Source organism: Notechis scutatus, chromosome 4, assembly GCF_049901735.1.
Source record: "Notechis scutatus isolate UNSWTSFEM ecotype Mainland chromosome 4, rNotScu1.2, whole genome shotgun sequence".
Classification (NCBI taxonomy): domain Eukaryota; kingdom Metazoa; phylum Chordata; class Lepidosauria; order Squamata; family Elapidae; genus Notechis; species Notechis scutatus.
In genome coordinates this window covers 30089528-30107702 of record NC_142012.1, presented here as the reverse complement: position 1 = coordinate 30107702, position 18175 = coordinate 30089528, and the positions used below count along the sequence as shown (strand labels likewise).

Genomic DNA, 18175 nt, shown 5'->3' with positions numbered 1-18175 from the left:
GATTGTCCCAGGGAAAATGTTATCAAAACCCTTATTTGTTTTGGTCTGAAAATAGTAAACAAGACTATGCAAGTTGCAGTTTCAGGTGCTGAGCTGGCAAATACAGTTGGCATCAGAATCTTACAATTTTCAGCCTTTAGAATGGAGTGTGGTTATTATAGATGCTGTAAAATTTCATTTTGACTGTCAAGTGAAGTTTATCAAAAGGCAATGGATTCTATTCTGTAGTGTTATCTGAGATAAAATTATCTATGTAGCTATTATTGCTGTCTGATAAATTAACATTGTTTTGGAGACATCCTAAGGACTAAAACTAAATACAAATGCAAATGGCATTTCATTCTTGAAGATACCTTACTTTAAAATACCAATTCTGAAACTTAAATTACAGCATTAGATTGTAATGGCTATTACTTGGTATTAGTGACTTGTTCAGAGACTGTACTTCATAATTCATCTAGAAATATCATTTGACTGGATCCTTACACTTATAGTGTGATGTATTAGACAACACAATAATGTTTTGTCTCAGTGACTTCCAGTTTGAGCTTCTTCGGCAACAGACCAAAACCTCTGAGGTTTTGGTCCGTGCTCGCCGCTGGAGCGCCCCGAGCCAGCTGGTTTCGGGGTTAAGCCACCCCGTAGAGGTGGTGAAGAGGGGGGAGACTGCCTGCAGGGTTGAGGAGAGCCGCATCTCTCCTCCCCAGCTGGCCATTACCCCCTTTCACGAAGGCGGTTGTAGCGGTGGTCAGAAATGGCCACCACAAAGAAGAACTCGACCGGAAAAGAATGTGCAGGAGGAAGATAAGTTTTTGGTTGACCGGGTCAAACAGCAAAAGCAACAAATAAGGTTACCCTGGAATTTAAACTTAACAACATTATTCCCAAAGAAGATTTTGAACCTGCGAAGGAGAGAGAGAAGGGAAAGGATTAGTTTTTTTTTTCTTCCCTTCCTTATACTGACAGCTAAGAGACTTAAGCAAGAAACTGGGGGGGAAAATCCACTTTGACATTAATAGGCATCTAAGCTGAAAATAAAAGTCAAAGGGATAATAAAGATTTCTGGACATTTAAAAGTTTTTAAAAGCTGGAAAGGAGAAAAAAAAAGAATAGAAAGGCAGGATCTGGAAAAATGGAGGAGACTGCCTGGAATTAAGGAATGGAACTGTAATTAAAAGGAACTTACAGTGAAATTTTAACAAGATTCCTCAAAGATACATTTTAATGGAAACTTGGTAACAAAATAATAGAACCCCAGGAAGAGAAAGTGGAAAAAAGAAGTAAGTAGAAACAGCCTTGGGTTATTTGGATTACTTGGTGATTTTTGGTTTTTGCATCTAGATGACTAAAATTAATTGGGTAAAAGTTTTTAAAATGGTATCACTCTTAGAAGAACTGAAAACAGAACTTAAAAAATGGAAAGAAGACGCACAAGAAGGGAGAAGTTCTTTTGGCTTTGTGTTTCAATTCTTAGAAATGGAGATCTGGAACTATGAAAAGCAACAAGAAATGCTTGCAGAACAAGAAGATTGCGACAAAGAAGAAGCCATCTTTAATGATCAAATAATTTTAAGTGGGGGGAAAAAAGAAAAGGGGGGAAAGAGAGTGAAAGGTTTAAGATTAGAAAAAACAACCAAAAAGAAGAAGAACAATTTGAAAGATAATATTAGAAAGCAACGGAAGAGGGGATTACAGATGAGAAAGTTAGAAGTAGAGAGATGAGGGGGTAAAAAGGGGAGGGAGAAGAAGAGGGGGAAGAAGGCAAGGAAAAGAAGTTGTAAAAGACAGAAACAAGAAATGGAGAAACAGGGAAAAGATATAAGGATTGTAACCATAAGTTTGTTTAGAGATAATGGGTGAAAATTTAATTGTAAAAGGGATTCTGCAAAGGTACATAAGATAGCTTTGTTATATTACAAATAGAAATAACTTTAGAAAATATGATGATGGATAAAATATTTATTGTAATGCAGTGGGATGTTTGTTAATAAATAAATGAATTAAAATGATTGAGAGAATTAAAAGGGAACATTTTTAATTATTAGTAATGATTTATAAAAATATAAGTGAGAAAAATGGGGAAAAAAAGAATTAACTATGGAAAGTTTATAAGTGTTCCCAAGGAAGTATGATATTCAATTGAAAAGAAATGTTAAAGATGTTAAGCTTTTAATGCATATTAATGATAGAATTGAATTGGAATGGAATGTGTTTTATTTACATATATATATAATTTTTTCTTTTTAAGAATATAGTGTCTATTTTAAGAATGTACCAAACAGAATTCGATTGGAAGTTATGTATTATATTGAATGCTATAATCTTAAAGCTATACATTGAAGCTTAAATAAGAGCTTGAATGGATAAAATTAAAGGATATAAAGGTGTCATACTCTAATTGGTAACTACAGGGAAAAATTTGCTTAATAAGAAAAGATAATGTGAAATTGTAACAGGACAGACAAAAGTATAAAAATAATGATTTGAATTGAGATAATTAAAACAAAGTTGAGAAAATTAAAAGAGGGGAAAAACTATGTAGAAAATATAAAATGGTAATAAGATATGGAATAGAATATAAAAATGAGCATGAAATTGAATTTTGTGTCTGTATGAAGAAGTGATAACCTGGGACCATGCTATTTTCAAAGAAGATGTTTTATTTGTATTTTGTTTTTGTGAAAACCCAAATAAAATTTTCAAAAAAAAAAAAAGTTTTGTCTCAGTGATCTTATCCTGCTGGATTGTGCCATTTTCTTCAATATTACTTGTTTCCAATATATCTGTAGTCAGCATATGGGGAGGCGGACAGATAGGCTGCTTATTATCAAGTAAATAGCAGAGCATTCATTTATTTATATAAGTGCCTACTTTGAGAATAAATCTGGGCATCAAACAATAAATTTAGACATCTGAAACAAAAGTTGCAACATTTATAAAGCATAGCTTGCCCAAAGGACCCACAACATGAAGCTCGCCCCTCTTTGTCTTGCCAAACTTACATGTGATATTTATTTGTTCAGTGTCTCATGTGTAGCATGGACAGCAACATTCTTCCTGGATTAATAATTTTATTAATAGTATAGTTTGCATGTTAGATGAAGAAATGAAGTCCAGTTTAGAACGCATGTTGTCTGCCTCAATTTATATTGTTTTATGTTATATTTTTGCCATTTTTGTGTTGATCGTTTACTTTGTTCTGTGTTTTAATTCTATATCAAAGTAAGATAGTCAAATAAATAAATAAGGATATAAGCATTTCCACAAAATTAAATGATTGAAGTGATGGAATGAAACTATTTTTGTCTCCATTAAAGCAACTGTGAATTACATAATAAATACTCTATTGGTCTAGCATTCAACATTTTAGCAAGGGAGTCAAGCAAAATCAATTTAATGCATTAATAAGATGTCTTGTTTAATTGTTGATATGATCATTGTAAAAATAGAAACTCTATAAATCTCCTTTAAAAGTGTCGTTTTTTAAAAGTTTGAACCTTATGTCACAACAAGCTGTTGCATAATTGGTAAAGAAAATCACATGGTCAAAACTGAACTTTTTAAAAATGTATGATAGTTTCCTGGTGGTCCAAACCACTAAGTTCCATTTCATAATAATATTACTAAGTTGTTTAAATGTTTGCTGTTTTAAAGGTCAGGGCAAGTTCTTATTTAGACTTACAATGGGAACTATATACTATAATACCAGATAGCAGTGAAACCTTAAGCAATGAAGTCAGGCACTTCAGTGTTATATTTCATTCTAATGATGTGAAGATAATCTCTTTAGCTGCATGACCACTATATGGAGTGTCTGAATATTAGCTGCAGTCCATTAAAAATCTTTATGGAAACAGGGAGTCAGAAATTATATTGTGTTATTCTATTTGTCATTAGTAATATTTTGATTGGTCAAAGCCCCTAACTGTTTCATTATTCTCTTTCTCTTTTTGTTTTTATTGGCAGAAAAAGATGATAGTAGGATAGCAGAGTGTCCTGCTTTTTGAGCATAAATTAAATAAAATATCTACGACTAGAATATGTGGCATGAGGGCCTTCTATAGGGGAACTATAGAAACTTTTCTTTCTAACACAATTTAAGGAACATAAACTTAGGTTTTCACTATGATTTTTTTTTCCAAATACGGTAGACAAGGTAATTCAGGTAGTCCTTGACTTACAATCGCAATTGGAACCAGAACTTCAGTTGCTAAGTGATGCATTCATTAAGTGGACCGGGCCAGGCCGGGCCCAATTTTATGACCTTTTTTTCTGCAGTCATTAACGAAATTGTTTTCCCCCATTGACTTTTCTTTTTGAACCCCCCCGCCCCCACGGAGACGCTGCTAATGGCGACCTCGGGATCTTGCAACAGTTGTCACTAGATGCCAACTGCCAAGCACCCACGTTTTGTGACCATCCAAATACTGTGACCGTTGTAAGTGTGAGGACCAGTTATAAGTCACTTTTTCACACCATTGTAACTTCAAACAGTCATTAAACAAATAGTCATAATTCAAAGACCTGTACAATGTAGCACTAATGTGAAATGACCCTGTGACCAACCTCTTTCAATTTCATGTTTTCTAGTGTATCACCAATTAAAGCCTTTAGACTAGAAGGTCAAATCCAAATTCTTACTCACTTATAAAATTCACTGATCTTTTATTAAATGCTCTCATCTAACCTAATCTGAGCATAAATTATTTTCTTTTCTCATTATCACAATTGATCTTTATACCACAGTGATTTTTAACAACTATATTTTAGCACAATAATAGAACATCCCAATCCCAAATTACTGTAACTTCTATTTTATGTATGGGAGCAAAATTTCAAAATTCTATTTCCATCCGATTACTATAACTAATTATTATAGACTCATAATCATTATAGACACATAATTATATTATTAAGAGTTTATCCTCAACAGTTCTCAAGGACAGAGTTAAGAGGACTTATTTTGACAGAGATTTTGCCCTTGAAATGATGGAGTGTCTGAATATCTGGCCCATGTTTTATTATGTTATAATGTCTCCAGAGATTTGTACAACTGTGTAACAATGCCTCCTATCAATTTTTTACTGGATAATCTGACAAATTTTATTAATGCAATTTTTGTTCAACCAATTATTTAACATATTATTTACTGTAGCCAAATTATCCATGTCAGCAAAGAGAATTTTCCATCTGCTACCTTTTAAGAGTTTTTCCCTCCTATTATTTCTCATTCCTACATATTTCAGAGAATTCTATTTTTTGTATCAGAATAATTTCAGTTTAAAAAGCGAAATTCACTTGTGATTTATCTCCTACTATCTGATACCAATATGCCTCTGTTTATAATTAGCACTTGTAATCATAAGAATTCCAAGACTGAAAGAACTTAGAATGATGACCACATCAAAACTGCAGTGGTGCAGTATGTAGCATTGCATCTTGGAGAGAAGATGGAGGCTTATTCCTGATTTCATAGGTCTATATATTGCAATGAACCATGGAACAAAATATAATGCCACTGTACCACTCTAAACTCAGTTATATGAATGCCATATTCCATGGTTGCATCTGTACATGAAGCTAATATCTAGAAACACCTACTGAAATGAAAGCCAAGGGAAGCTACTAGGTCAAGATAGGCTTTGTTAAGAGCAGTGTATGCCAATCAGCACATCTGTACTAAATTATTAGCTAGATTTTAATCTTTTTCAAACAGATTGTACTTCTGTAGAATTTTAGTGCCTAAAAAATGGTGAGCAGCAGTCTCCTTTGCAAGATAGATGGGTGATATTACTGAAGAGTAGGTCTCGAAGGGTGAAATATAGTTTTAATGTGAACTGCAGCTTTGAAGCCTTTCTGTATACAGTGTGTGGAAGAAGTGGTGGGATTCCAAATTTTTTCCTACTGGTTCTATGAGAGCACACTTTGTGCACGCAGCAATCAACCGCCGGCTGTCAGCACTAGAGAGGTGAGCTGTTTTTAGCTCAGCTGAGGCGCAACAATCCACTCTGCCGTGTGAATGAGCAGAGCTAAAAAAACAAGAGAACATAGGACAGGATAAGGTGTGGGCGGGGCCAGCCAGAGGTGGTATTTGCTGGTTCTCCAAACTCAAAATTCCCGTTACTGATATGCCAGAACCAGTTCAAACTGAATGAATACCACCTCCGTGTGGAAGCCTTACACTGCAATGACACTGGTTTTTTTTTTAAAAAATTATTTATTTATTTATTTATTTTGTCAAGCGGTTATAAGATAACAGATATAAGTATAAACATAGTTATGAATACATGAAATGGATACATATAAGAAAAATAAAAAGAAACAATAGGACAGGGACGGTAGGCACGTTGGTGCGCTTATGCACGCCGCCTAGGCTGTATACCGTATGTGGAGATCAGCTTTTTGATGTCGTATTCAGCATGACATGGAAAGAGGAGATGCTGCTTATCAGCGCTAATATGCTCAATAACATTATATAGTGATGTTTTTTTTTAAGAATCTTAGATATTTTGTCCCTGAAAAGCCAAGATGTGCATTATCTATTCAAGCACATCGTAAAGGAAGAAGAGAAGGAGGAAAATTCCAAGCGACCAAGTTTCAAAACACTTTAAAACGCAACATTATTTCTTGGAAATTTATTACTTTTCATATTCTGATAATAAGTTTATTGATTTGGAGAATTTTAACTCATTGTGTTAAAAAAATAGAAATGTACAAGTAGTCCTTGACTTATAACCACAATTGAACCCAAAATATCTGATGCTAACTCAGACATTTGTTGTGTTTACTTTATTGATTAGCCCTTGGGCCAAGCATTTGTTGAGTTTTGTCCCATTTTATGACATTTCTTGCCACAGTTGTTAAGTGAATCACTGCAGTTGTTAATAACATGGTTGTTAAATGAATCTGGCTTCCCCATTGACTTTGCTTGTCAGAAGGTTACAAAAGATGACCACATGACCCTGGGACAGTGCAACCGTCATAAATATGAGTCCGTTGCCAAGCATTTGAATTTTGATCTCCTGACCATAGGGGATGCCGCAACAGACATAAGTGTAAAAAATGATCATAAGCCACTTTTTCCAGTGCTGTAGTAACTTTGAATGGTCACTAAATGAACTGTTGTAAGTCGAGGATTATCTGTATTATTTTCTTGTCAGGTTAATGAGAAGGGCAAATGGGCAGCTTCTAGATACATCTGATTTGAATAAGACTGTTTTTAGAATCATAGATGAGGCTCCAGCCAAAGCTTCTTAGACTTTTGTATTTCTTAAGTAAAGCACATAGTGATTAAGCCATGAGTTTCATTTCAGTTTTTTCATAACCTAATACAGAATTATCTCAATGTGTCCAGTGTTCTTCTGAATCAAATGTCAAACCTGTTATTAATGGTTCTCATAAATGTTCATATAACATGGTTCTATAGAAGCAAACAGTAGATCCATAATATGATGATCCATTTCATATAAATACACATTTATATGAATGCCATAGTTTCCTGTCAAATACTAATTTTCAACTTTCTCCCTAAAGAAATGTAGAAGTTGTAATACAAAATGGATTTCAAAATCATTCAGACTGTATGTTTTCATAAATGTTGGTTTATTATTTTTAACAGATTCGGCTTATCACTGCACTGTGGTCAGTGCTTTTTGTTTTAAAAAAAGAATTTAATTTTTAAATGTTGATGGAATCCCAACACATGCCATTAATTTGGAAAAGGTGCCAATAATTATAGCAGTATTTTCTACATTACTCAAAAACGTATAATACAAAAGGACTTGCTAGAATTTCATTTCTGTTAAAAGAATAGGTCAGTTAAATGTAAATTAGATCTTTGAATTTCAGCAGCTGTTTTCAGAAATTTTCAGGATGCTTTTCCTGGAAGCAACACGAACATAAATTTACAGGGGGGGAAAATGAAGAGTCAGTGAAGTGTATATAAATCATATAAAATGTTATTCAAGTGAAAGACAATTAAATTAAGAATAATTAGAGTTCAGATTGCTATTGTTCCATTATGTTCTTTGGAGGAAAACGGGCATCAGAATGTCCAAGTAACTTCGAAGCTGCTCTGCAATAGTTTCATTTATGAATTTTAAAAGCAGGGATTGATGGTTTTGCAAAGCTTTCATCCTACATGCTGCTAATTGGAGAAGTACTTATCAGGCTATTGAAAATGCTGTCTAGTGAACTCTGGCTAGGATCCAAAGAGCAGTGAAACTCTGAGAATGGACCTACATGCTGCCATACAAGCCTCACCTAAAATTCAATGGAAATTTGGAAATGGTCTCTGATGGTGGCCTCTAGTGTAGCATAACAAGGGGGAATTGGGAGGGGGAGAACAGAAGAGAATAGTGGACATGTGCATGTGCCTAAGTAACTTTCTGAATTTTGATCCTTTCCTTAGTTTCAGCTAAGCAGCTTAACTTTATAGGATGGTTCTTCAGCAATATCATATAATGTGTTCCAATATAATCTTTCCATCTTTTATTAAATAAATTCTGGAGTTCTGTTGAACACGGAGAAAATGAAACTGGATTTATTTTTCTTATTATGAAGCAGAGAAGAGGAAAGAAAGCACACAGACTTTACTCAATCTCCTTTCTTCCCATATACATAGTAGTATTAAAACATTAGTTAGCCTCAGATATAATTTTCACATCCAAAGCTTCATCCATTAAAATCAGCAGCACATAAATTACTTATAACTGAATTAACTCCCGCTGGGTGTGCAATAGTTTAATTAACATGACTGGAACTGGACCATAATCTTTCTATCATTGTGGGAACATATTTATATCATCAGTACATGTTCTAATACTGCAAGAATACTTGTATGCTGTTTGAAAGGAGAGGGGGGTTTCTGATTATTGTAATTCCTAATTCTGATCTAACTCTTCCTGCCTTTTCTCTCTTTTTTATTTTTTATTTATTTACTTTCTTTATTCTGTTGCTGACATTTGTATTGTCACAGTATGTGAAACTGATGCTAAACATGTAACTATACTAATCTGTGTGGCATACATAAAGAATGAAAGAAAGATGTTTGGGCATTTTCTTTCTTTCTTCCTTTTTTTGAAATAATAAAAAGCTGTACACTATAGGCCCCCATACAAAGTGATGCTTTTATGCAAAGAAACTGGAGTCTGCTTATTACCTACAGTATGCTTGCTAGCCCTGATGAACAGACCACCATAGTTGTGACAAGTGATGTAGCTGCCTCCAGGGTAAAACAAAGCTTTAGATATTACACAAGCAATTTAACTGTTTTCTAAACAGATTGCCAAGACAGTGGGAGTTGGCACTGTATTTTAAAGCTTGGATACTTGAAGTGACTGCTGATTATAGACCTTTTGATTTGCCTTCTGCATACAACAGGCAACCAAGTAATCCAGTAAAGAATGCTCACAAGCACTTAAACTTGTCTTCATGGCTTCCCATAGATTACACTCAGAACTCACTCCATAAAAGTGGAGGTAAAGAGGCCTGATAACAAACAGTTGCCTTATTCCAACTCTCAAGAAACATCCTTGCTCCCATCACCCAATCCAGAAGAAGTGTTTTATAATCCTTTTCCTCATAAACAGAAAAAGGAAGAAAGAAGCCTGGCAAAGACTCCTCACAAGAAAGAAAGAAACTTGGAGCGGGGTGGGTGGGTTGGGTTGGTTCTTGAACACAATAAGCAACATAATTAACTTCACAATTCTTTGTGTTTTTCATTTGACTACAGGGTGGAGATGAAAGAGGGCTCCTAAGTCTTGCATTCCATCCCGATTACAAAAAAAATGGGAAGCTGTATGTGTCCTATACCACCAACCAAGAACGATGGGCTATCGGGCCTCATGATCATATTCTTCGGATAGTAGAATACACTGTGTCCAGGTTTGAATTCTATATACAACCTCTACAGTATTTCCTAGGATGTAGTATGCTTTAAAGTATTTGTGTCACTTGTGTGCTCTCTTAAATTCTACAACTTTTGTATCTTTTACTTTCAAATATGAAACTCTGATTGATGAAAGGTACAGTGATATAATATGCTGTATATAATATATACTATTGTGTATTATAATACAATCCAAACTAAATTTCAGGCAAATAATGTTGAGACTAGAAACAGTTACATTTACTTTTCTCCCTCCTATATTTATTCAATTATTCTTATGTATATATTCTGATTACTAGATAATTCAGTGTATAATATAAAATTCTGATATCCCACTGTATTTGGAATTAAATGATTTCTTATATATTGAGGAATAAAAAACAAATTAATTGGGAGGCATACACGCACAGGATAAATAATATATTACTTTCTTTTTCAGGCTAATCAGTAATTTGTGGGCAAAAGTAATCTTGCCCATATGATGATTTTGAAAGTTCTATTCAGGGTACCCTGCTCATTCTCACATTCTCAGAATGTTTTCCTTATACTAAGATTACAACTATGTTGATTGGTTCCTAACATTCTTCAAGATGTTATCTGTTATAATACGGTATTTCATAGATGTCAGGTCCCCAAGACCAAGAAGGATGCTCAGAGTTACTTCAAAGCAGTTTTGATCCCCATTCCTAGACATAAATTTGCCAAACAAAAGGAACTACTTACATCATTAAAGATATACTTTGAGAAATTGTAGGAAGGAACTATCTTGACCTTCTTTCTCCCAACCAAACTATCTATACTTTGCTATTTCTTGGAATGCAGCCCTTCCCTTCTGGGAATCCAGACTAAAATTAATTTCACCAAAATTAATTCCCCCTGGAAAGTGTTTTGTTGCCTGTCCTTCTAAGCAATCATTAGTGACAATCTAAAATTAATTCTTCTCTGTATGCAACTCTATGTGTTTTAGATCCTGACTTGCCTTCAAAGAACTTTAGGTAGTACTTACTATATATCCTGTCTCATACCCCAGCACTACTTTACATTCATAATAATATGTCATCGGAGAGGGCCACCTAGTATTGTGCCATTATATGGGCTTCATGAGCTGCCTTGAATTACTCCCGTGTTAGTTAGAATCTACTCCTTCATCTACACTTCCTAAATATTCAAATTCATCCATGTTGCAAACTCTTGCAAAAAGAAAGGCAAGCAACAAAAAATGTATATGCATTTGTATTATGGCAAGGAACTTTTTATATTGCTCTCTGTCATTCTGAGGTACTTAAAATATTTTAGAAGATGAAAACAAAAATGATATACCTACTTTGAAGTTAAATATATTATTGGGATTCATTTTCTCCCTCCCTTATTGCAGAAAGAACCCACACCAAGTTGATATGAGGACTGCAAGACCTTTCCTAGAAGTTGCAGAGCTGCATAGAAAACATCTTGGAGGACAGCTGTTCTTTGGTGCTGATGGGTTTTTATACATAATCCTTGGTGATGGAATGATCACAATAGATGATATGGAGGAGATGGATGGTCTAAGGTATAAGAATTTCCAGTAGATAAAAACCTTTTTATCTTTTGATTTTAAAATATCAACCCTAATTCAGCTCTTGAAATATAAATAATTATCATTCTATACTGAAGTAATTTCTTATCACTTTACTGAATGAATGAGAAATTAAAATTTGTCCTCATGACAAATAGTTGGAAATAATTCATAATAAATAATTTAATTGCTAAAGCTGTGTTATTTATTATACATTATTCATTCTCAGAAGAGAATCTGATGTAAAATAAACAAAAGCATGGCCAGTAAAAATTAAAGATCGGTTACATTGACTTTCTTAATTTTTCAGAAGCAAACTTTGCTTTAAATCAGGTTTTCCAAACTGTGAGGGGTATCTCTTTGGGGAGGGGAAAGACAGGGTCCAGGGGAGGCATGACGACTCTGAATACATACACCTTTCCCAAAGTTTCATTGCATTGAGTTCATTGTCCATTTGTGCTCATTTTGAGTGACTACTGTTTGGAACAGAAAGTAGAAGCTAAAATGCGGTTGCCTTTTAAAAGTCAATTATCTTGTCTCCAACTTTCTCAGTGATTTTACAGGTTCGGCGCTGCGCTTGGATGTAGACACTGATTTATGCCACGTGCCTTATTCCGTACCACAGTCTAACCCACATTTTAACAGCACTAATCAGCCTCCTGAAATTTTTGCCCATGGACTCCATAATCCAGGCAGGTATGTAAAATACTTGCTATGAAGAATGGAAAAGGATACTTATCCAGTTTCTAAAACTTAATCAAAGCAACATGGAAAATAATATAGGGGATAAAGAAGCTAAATAAATATAGCCTAAAGTAGCTCTTTCTTCATGTAAGTATTTGGAATTTTGTTTTATTACTGAGAAAAATAAATTATAAATGAATTAGAACAATCAGTTTGTGGCGTCCTAGCTGCTTTCTGAACTTGGTTGCTTTCTTGCAGGTGTTTCACTACCAAACTAGGTAACACCATCAGTCCTCATAGGGAATGGAGTTTGCTCTCATTTTATATTTTACTGGATTACCTGTTTTTGTTGGGGGAAGTTGTCTTGGTGATTCCTTGTTTGGACTGTTGTTTACTATAGCTATTTGGCAGGTATTGTTTGCTTTTTTGTTGTTTGAATGTTACTCTTGGTGTTAATTCTCTGCTCGTGTGGGTGTTGATTGCTGGTAAGGGGAGGTTTCCTTTTTGGCTTTTTGATTGTCTCTTTTGAATGGCATGTAGATGTTTATGTTGTTGTGTCTGTTAATGTCTGATTTGACTAAGTGCCTGGTTTCCAGGAATTTACTGTTTTTGGACTTTGCCTGGTCTAGCATGCTTCACAGTTTCCCAGTTGAAAATATGGTTAAGTCTGTCCATGTATTGTGAAAGGTCTTCTGATTGTTAATGGGTGTTCATGGATGCACTCTACTAGATTTCTGTCTGTTTGTCCTACATAGTGGCTGTTGCAATCCTTACACTATATATTGTAGATGACTTCTGTTTTCCTTTTGGAACTGCTGGTTTTTTTTATTTACTTAGGATATTTTGTTGGTTTGTGTGCTATGATGATGCCATGTGGCTCTAATAGTTCGTTGGTAGTTTCTGAGATGCTTTTGATCTATGGCAGTGTTATCCTTTTCACAGCTTGTATTGGTTGTGCTGCATTGGGTTGAATGGTTAATTTTTGATTGCATGACTATCCATCTTATTGGAAGTTATTATACTGTACATTATGATCTGATTCCTTTTTCTGATGTTCAGGGTTACCACAGTGAGTTTTGTGCTTGTATAAATAATGTTCTTACACAGTTTCTCTTGTGGCAGTTTTGCTGTTGCTTGGTAATGGAGCACCAGAGCAACAACCCAAGGAGTGAGGTGTTAGACATACTTGTGTTTCTAATTTGCCATCACTGCCCCTGCTGAGGAGAATTCCCATGAAGGGGAGCAATGCATGTTGTTGTTTTCTTCTTCTCAGTAAATTTTATTCATATGAAGATGTTGATAGTTTGGTATGTGTTTATAACAAAGGTGTTATCTATGTACTGGGTCCATACTTTGAGTTGTGTGGAAGTGCTATAAATTCCAAGCATTCCATTTCAGTCTCTGCTATGACTCCTGAAAGTGGTGATCCCATTGGTGTTTCTTTGATTTATTGATATATTTGTTCATCAAACTGAAAGTATGTGGTTATGCAAAGGATGATAAGATCCACGACTATGGCTATTTCAATCTTGGTGTATTTGGTAAGATTGGATGTGCTGTCACGGATTCTTTGGCTAATTCTGGGTCTAAGGATACAAAAAGTGTTGTGATTTCAAATGAGACCATGATTTCATTTTCATCTGTTATCACGTCTTTGATTCTTTGCAGGCACTATAGTGGTGAGTTGATGGAGTATTTGCTTCCTGCTGTGAAGTGCCCAAGCTTTTTTCTCAATTCTTTAGAGGTGTTGTAGTTTGGAGTCCTTGGTAATGAAACAGTTAGATAGAGAGGTATGTCTGGCTTGTGTGTTTTGAAGCATCCATGGAACCGTGAGAGACTGGTTCCACTACATTTCATCCACCACTGGTCTTCTTTGGTGAAACTTCCCTTGACCTGTTTGTCTAATTTTTGTACTGGGTTGGTATTCACTGGGGTGTAAGTTTCTTTGTTCTAGTAATTCTTTTACTTTTTGTATTCCTGGAAGCCTGCCACTCAAACATATTTGCTCTTTTCCGTGTGAGTTGCCTATGAATATATATTTTCTAATCTGAATTATCCTATTTGCAGTTTGCATAAGTTTGTTATTTAATGCTCCATTTAAGAATGTACACTTTAACATCAGTGATTAGAAATAAATTGGTGATATAGAAGTAGAAGTCATATATAGCAAACAAATGAATTAGTTCATGTTATCACAAAACAATGTCCTTGAACAGGTGTGCAGTGGATCGCCATCCAACAGATGTAAATATTAATTTAACAATACTTTGTTCAGACTCGAATGAGAAGAACAGATCATCAGCAAGGATCCTTCAGATAATAAAAGGAAAAGATTATGGTAAGTTCTGGATCATGGAGCATTTAATATTCATATTCCCTTCAAAGAATGGATAGAAAATTTAATATAGCAACAATATACTGCCCAGGTGTTAGGAATATAGTAGGCAACTTTTGTTCTCCTTATGATGGATATTTTTCCTATATTGTAATTGTATTAGGCACTAATTTATAAAATAAAAACTAGTAGAAACTACAAAAAAAATTGATAACAAAAAGAACAAGTGTAAAGTTTGTAAAAAATTATTTGTAAAATAATAAACATAGGATATAAATAATTGCCACAAAAATACTAAATAAAAAAATAAATAAAGTGAAGGAAGAAAAATAATGTAAGTGCAGCAAAGAAAAGAAAAAAAGAGAAAAAATAAAGTAACTTGCACCCTGGTCACACCAAATGTACCGTAATTTTTTCTAATAACTGACCACTTTCTATTTAAAAAACCAAGTATCTCTTCACCCCATATCCCATCTCTTTATTTAGAAACAAGTCTTAAAATCTTGTTGTTCTAATCAGGAAAAGTCCATTAAGGGAAACCAGAAATAACAACATGTCTATTTTAAATGAAATCCCAGAATCCACTTTTTAATTCTTTCTCTTCCTTCTATATATCATCCTTTTTCTATAAGAAACATTCCCCAAAGTTCATTATTCAATCATAGTCAATCAATATTCATGAGCAGCTGAATTGTAAACCTATGTGAATTATTTAGATTCAGGGTTATATAAAAATTATATATTTTTTTTTAAAATTCCAGGTCAACATGGGGTAAGCTTTCAGGACAATGATGAAAATCAGCAATGGCCAGTGGTGGGATTCAGCCAGTTCGCACCAGTTCAGGAGAACCGGTTGTTAACTTTCTGAGCAGTTTGGTGAACTGGTTGTTGGAAGAAATCATTAGGGCAGAGAACTGGTTGTTAAATTATTTGAATCCCACCACTGGCAATGGCTATAGCTTTTCCTAAGTGAAAGGACTATGTTAGATAAATGATTATTTGCCATTAATCTTTCAATATCAAAATTTAGTACCCATTGTTGTTTCTTTTTTTCCCAGTTAAAATTATGGGTAATAGTACCATTCTTGACTATTTATTTACTTCTGGGAGCACAAGTATATTCCAGTTTTTATATTTTATTTTTCTATTTTGGAGGTACAGAAAAAGTGTACTCATATCTTTAAAAAAAGGTGCGAATGGAATTTAGAACAATTCTGTGCAATTGGTATGTTCTAACATAGGGAAATACTGTATATATAGATGATTCTGCTACCAAAAACAGCTACACTTTTTTTTTTCTTATGGTACTTACAATTTTATGAGATGTAAAATATCAGCTTCATTTTGTTTTTAAAATAAAAACAAAACAACACATATTACAGTGAAGGCCAAGAAATAATGGTCATAAATGGTAGCTATTTTAAGCAGCTGTATTTGAAATTCCTTGAATATTATTTGGTTATAAGTCATATTAAATATTAAGAAACTTAGTTATGAATAAGTATACAGAGAATTGTTTAGTATAAACCTAATTCTGAAATAATGTCAGATAAAGATGAAATTCTATTTTATTTTAAATAAAAATATTTTATTTTTTTAATTTCCCAATTCTTAGCACATGCTTTTATCAACTTTAAGTTAATCTAACACTATGGTAGTTCTTTTTCAGAAAGCGAACCTTCACTTTTAGAATTTAAGCCATTCAGTTCTGGACCACTGGTTGGTGGATTTATATACAGAGGTTGCCAATCTGAAAGACTTTATGGAAGTTACACATTTGCAGACCGCAATGGGTAAATTATTTACAATTCTCATAGAAAAAGGATGTGTTATTTCTAGCTTAAAAATGAAAGTGCATTATATGGTGATGATCATTTGCTAGTAGTATATATTGCCAGGATGGATTTCAGAAATCTAACATTAAAATATGATATTAAGAGTTCCAGTCCTGAATGGAAGGTTGAACTAAGATGAGGCTTCCGAAAGACTTTTACTCCATTGCTCTAAAATTGCATTTTGTCCCCCATGTTCAGTCTTTATTTGAAACCATGAGGTAAACTCAACTAAATTTGATCTAAAATGTTATTGGTATATGGATGATATAAAGCTTTACCTTACTTTTTGATCTATTAGTTACAGGGAGATAATAGAAAAACTGAACATGTATCTGAAGGCAGTTGGGGATTAATAAGATAAAAGGCTATAATTAATTCAGTTAAACTGGAGGAAATCATGGACTGGTAAATCTTCATCTTTGATCTTGAAGATCAACTTTGGAGGTTGTGGTTAATTTGGGTATGGGTTCTTCCAATGCAGAGCAGAATTATTGTGTTACTTTTTACCAATAAAAACAACTGCCAGTTCTCTAGGAAAAACAACAACATTGCTTTGCATTTAGACAGAGCCATTATAATGAGCTCTACATGAAACTGCATTGGAAAGTGTTCCTGAAAGTTCAACTTCTACACAATGCAGAGATGTTCCCATACCAGTGGAGGCTAAGTATTTGGAGCATATAACAATGTATTGTACTAATGTATTGTGATAGGTCTCCAACAGAACTCAAATCATGACACCTAGATTGTATGGTCTAGGTAAGGATATCATGAAAATACCATCACCCAGTAAACTATGGACTTAGTTATGTTAGTTTTAGTCCCAATGCTCCTTAAGATATTTATATTGACTTCAGTCAGCAATATTAAAAATTAGTTTCTTGTTGGTGCTGTCACAATACATCAAACTTAGAGTGAAAAAAATAGTGCTGTTCTAGAAATTTCCTCTCAAAACTTATTTTATTTTTTCTGGCCACATGAGGGAATGAAACACGGAAAGAAAGGAGAGAAGTAGATAAGCAACCATCCTCATTCAGGCTACCAGAAATCTTTTAATTTTCACAGACATCCCAAAAAATGACAGAAATTGATAGCTTCAAGGATCAAGGGATGGAGAAGATATATCTCCCCATTTCATGATAACACTCACATTTGTATTCTACTAGGACATATATACCAGAATTGATTGTGCATTGTAGATTGGCACAGTTGAATATAGGTCTAGAGTATGACATACCCTTAATGCAAACAAATAGTGAGTTCTCAGAAATATCTTTATGTATTGTGCAAACACATCAATAGTGTTCTAAGTGGCATTAAAGGTCCCATGGTAAAATCATAAAGCATTGCTTCAACTCACACTGTCATCCTATTTATGGTTAAAAGGTACAGATTCTCTTGAATCAGCTGTTTTTCAGGTGATTACATGAACATACCCACAATTTTCTCATCAATGTTTCTTTTCTATTAATTCTTTGTTTTTCTACCCTAGATTCCTGGGATTTCCTTGTTGTCTCTGAACCAAATACTAACCATACCTATCCTGCCTAACTTTTCTCAGGATTAGTTGAAAATTTCTAAATCTCCTATGGAATCTCCTATGGAATATTCATGCTTATGTTAGTCCTATCAATTATACTAACATAATGGGACTTACTTTAAAAGAATCATATATGCAATTGTGCTGTTCTGTTATCATGCATTAAGAACAAATCTTTGAGCAACTCCAGTTGTATGACATCAATCTATTATAGGCTTATCGGTTGTAACTGAAGTTGAAACTTCAAAATCACGTTTAAGTATCTACCAAAATGAAAATTGAATCATAAGCTTTATAGCTCAGACTTTAAATGCAACCTTCTCAAATTTCATGCCTT

The 18175-nt window shown here is 34.0% G+C and overlaps 1 protein-coding gene across 2 annotated transcripts in view; it reads left to right on the top strand.

The window, feature by feature from the left end:
• Positions 1–18175, top strand: part of HHIP (hedgehog interacting protein) — a 92847-nt gene that overhangs the window by 61013 nt on the left and 13659 nt on the right. For both annotated transcript variants that reach the window (XM_087963082.1, XM_026668643.2), the window contains exons 5-9: positions 9734–9885; positions 11265–11438; positions 11997–12140; positions 14345–14466; positions 16133–16256. In XM_087963082.1, the coding sequence (XP_087819208.1) occupies positions 9734–9885; positions 11265–11438; positions 11997–12140; positions 14345–14466; positions 16133–16256 (716 nt within the window). The remainder of the gene's footprint in view (positions 1–9733; positions 9886–11264; positions 11439–11996; positions 12141–14344; positions 14467–16132; positions 16257–18175) is intronic.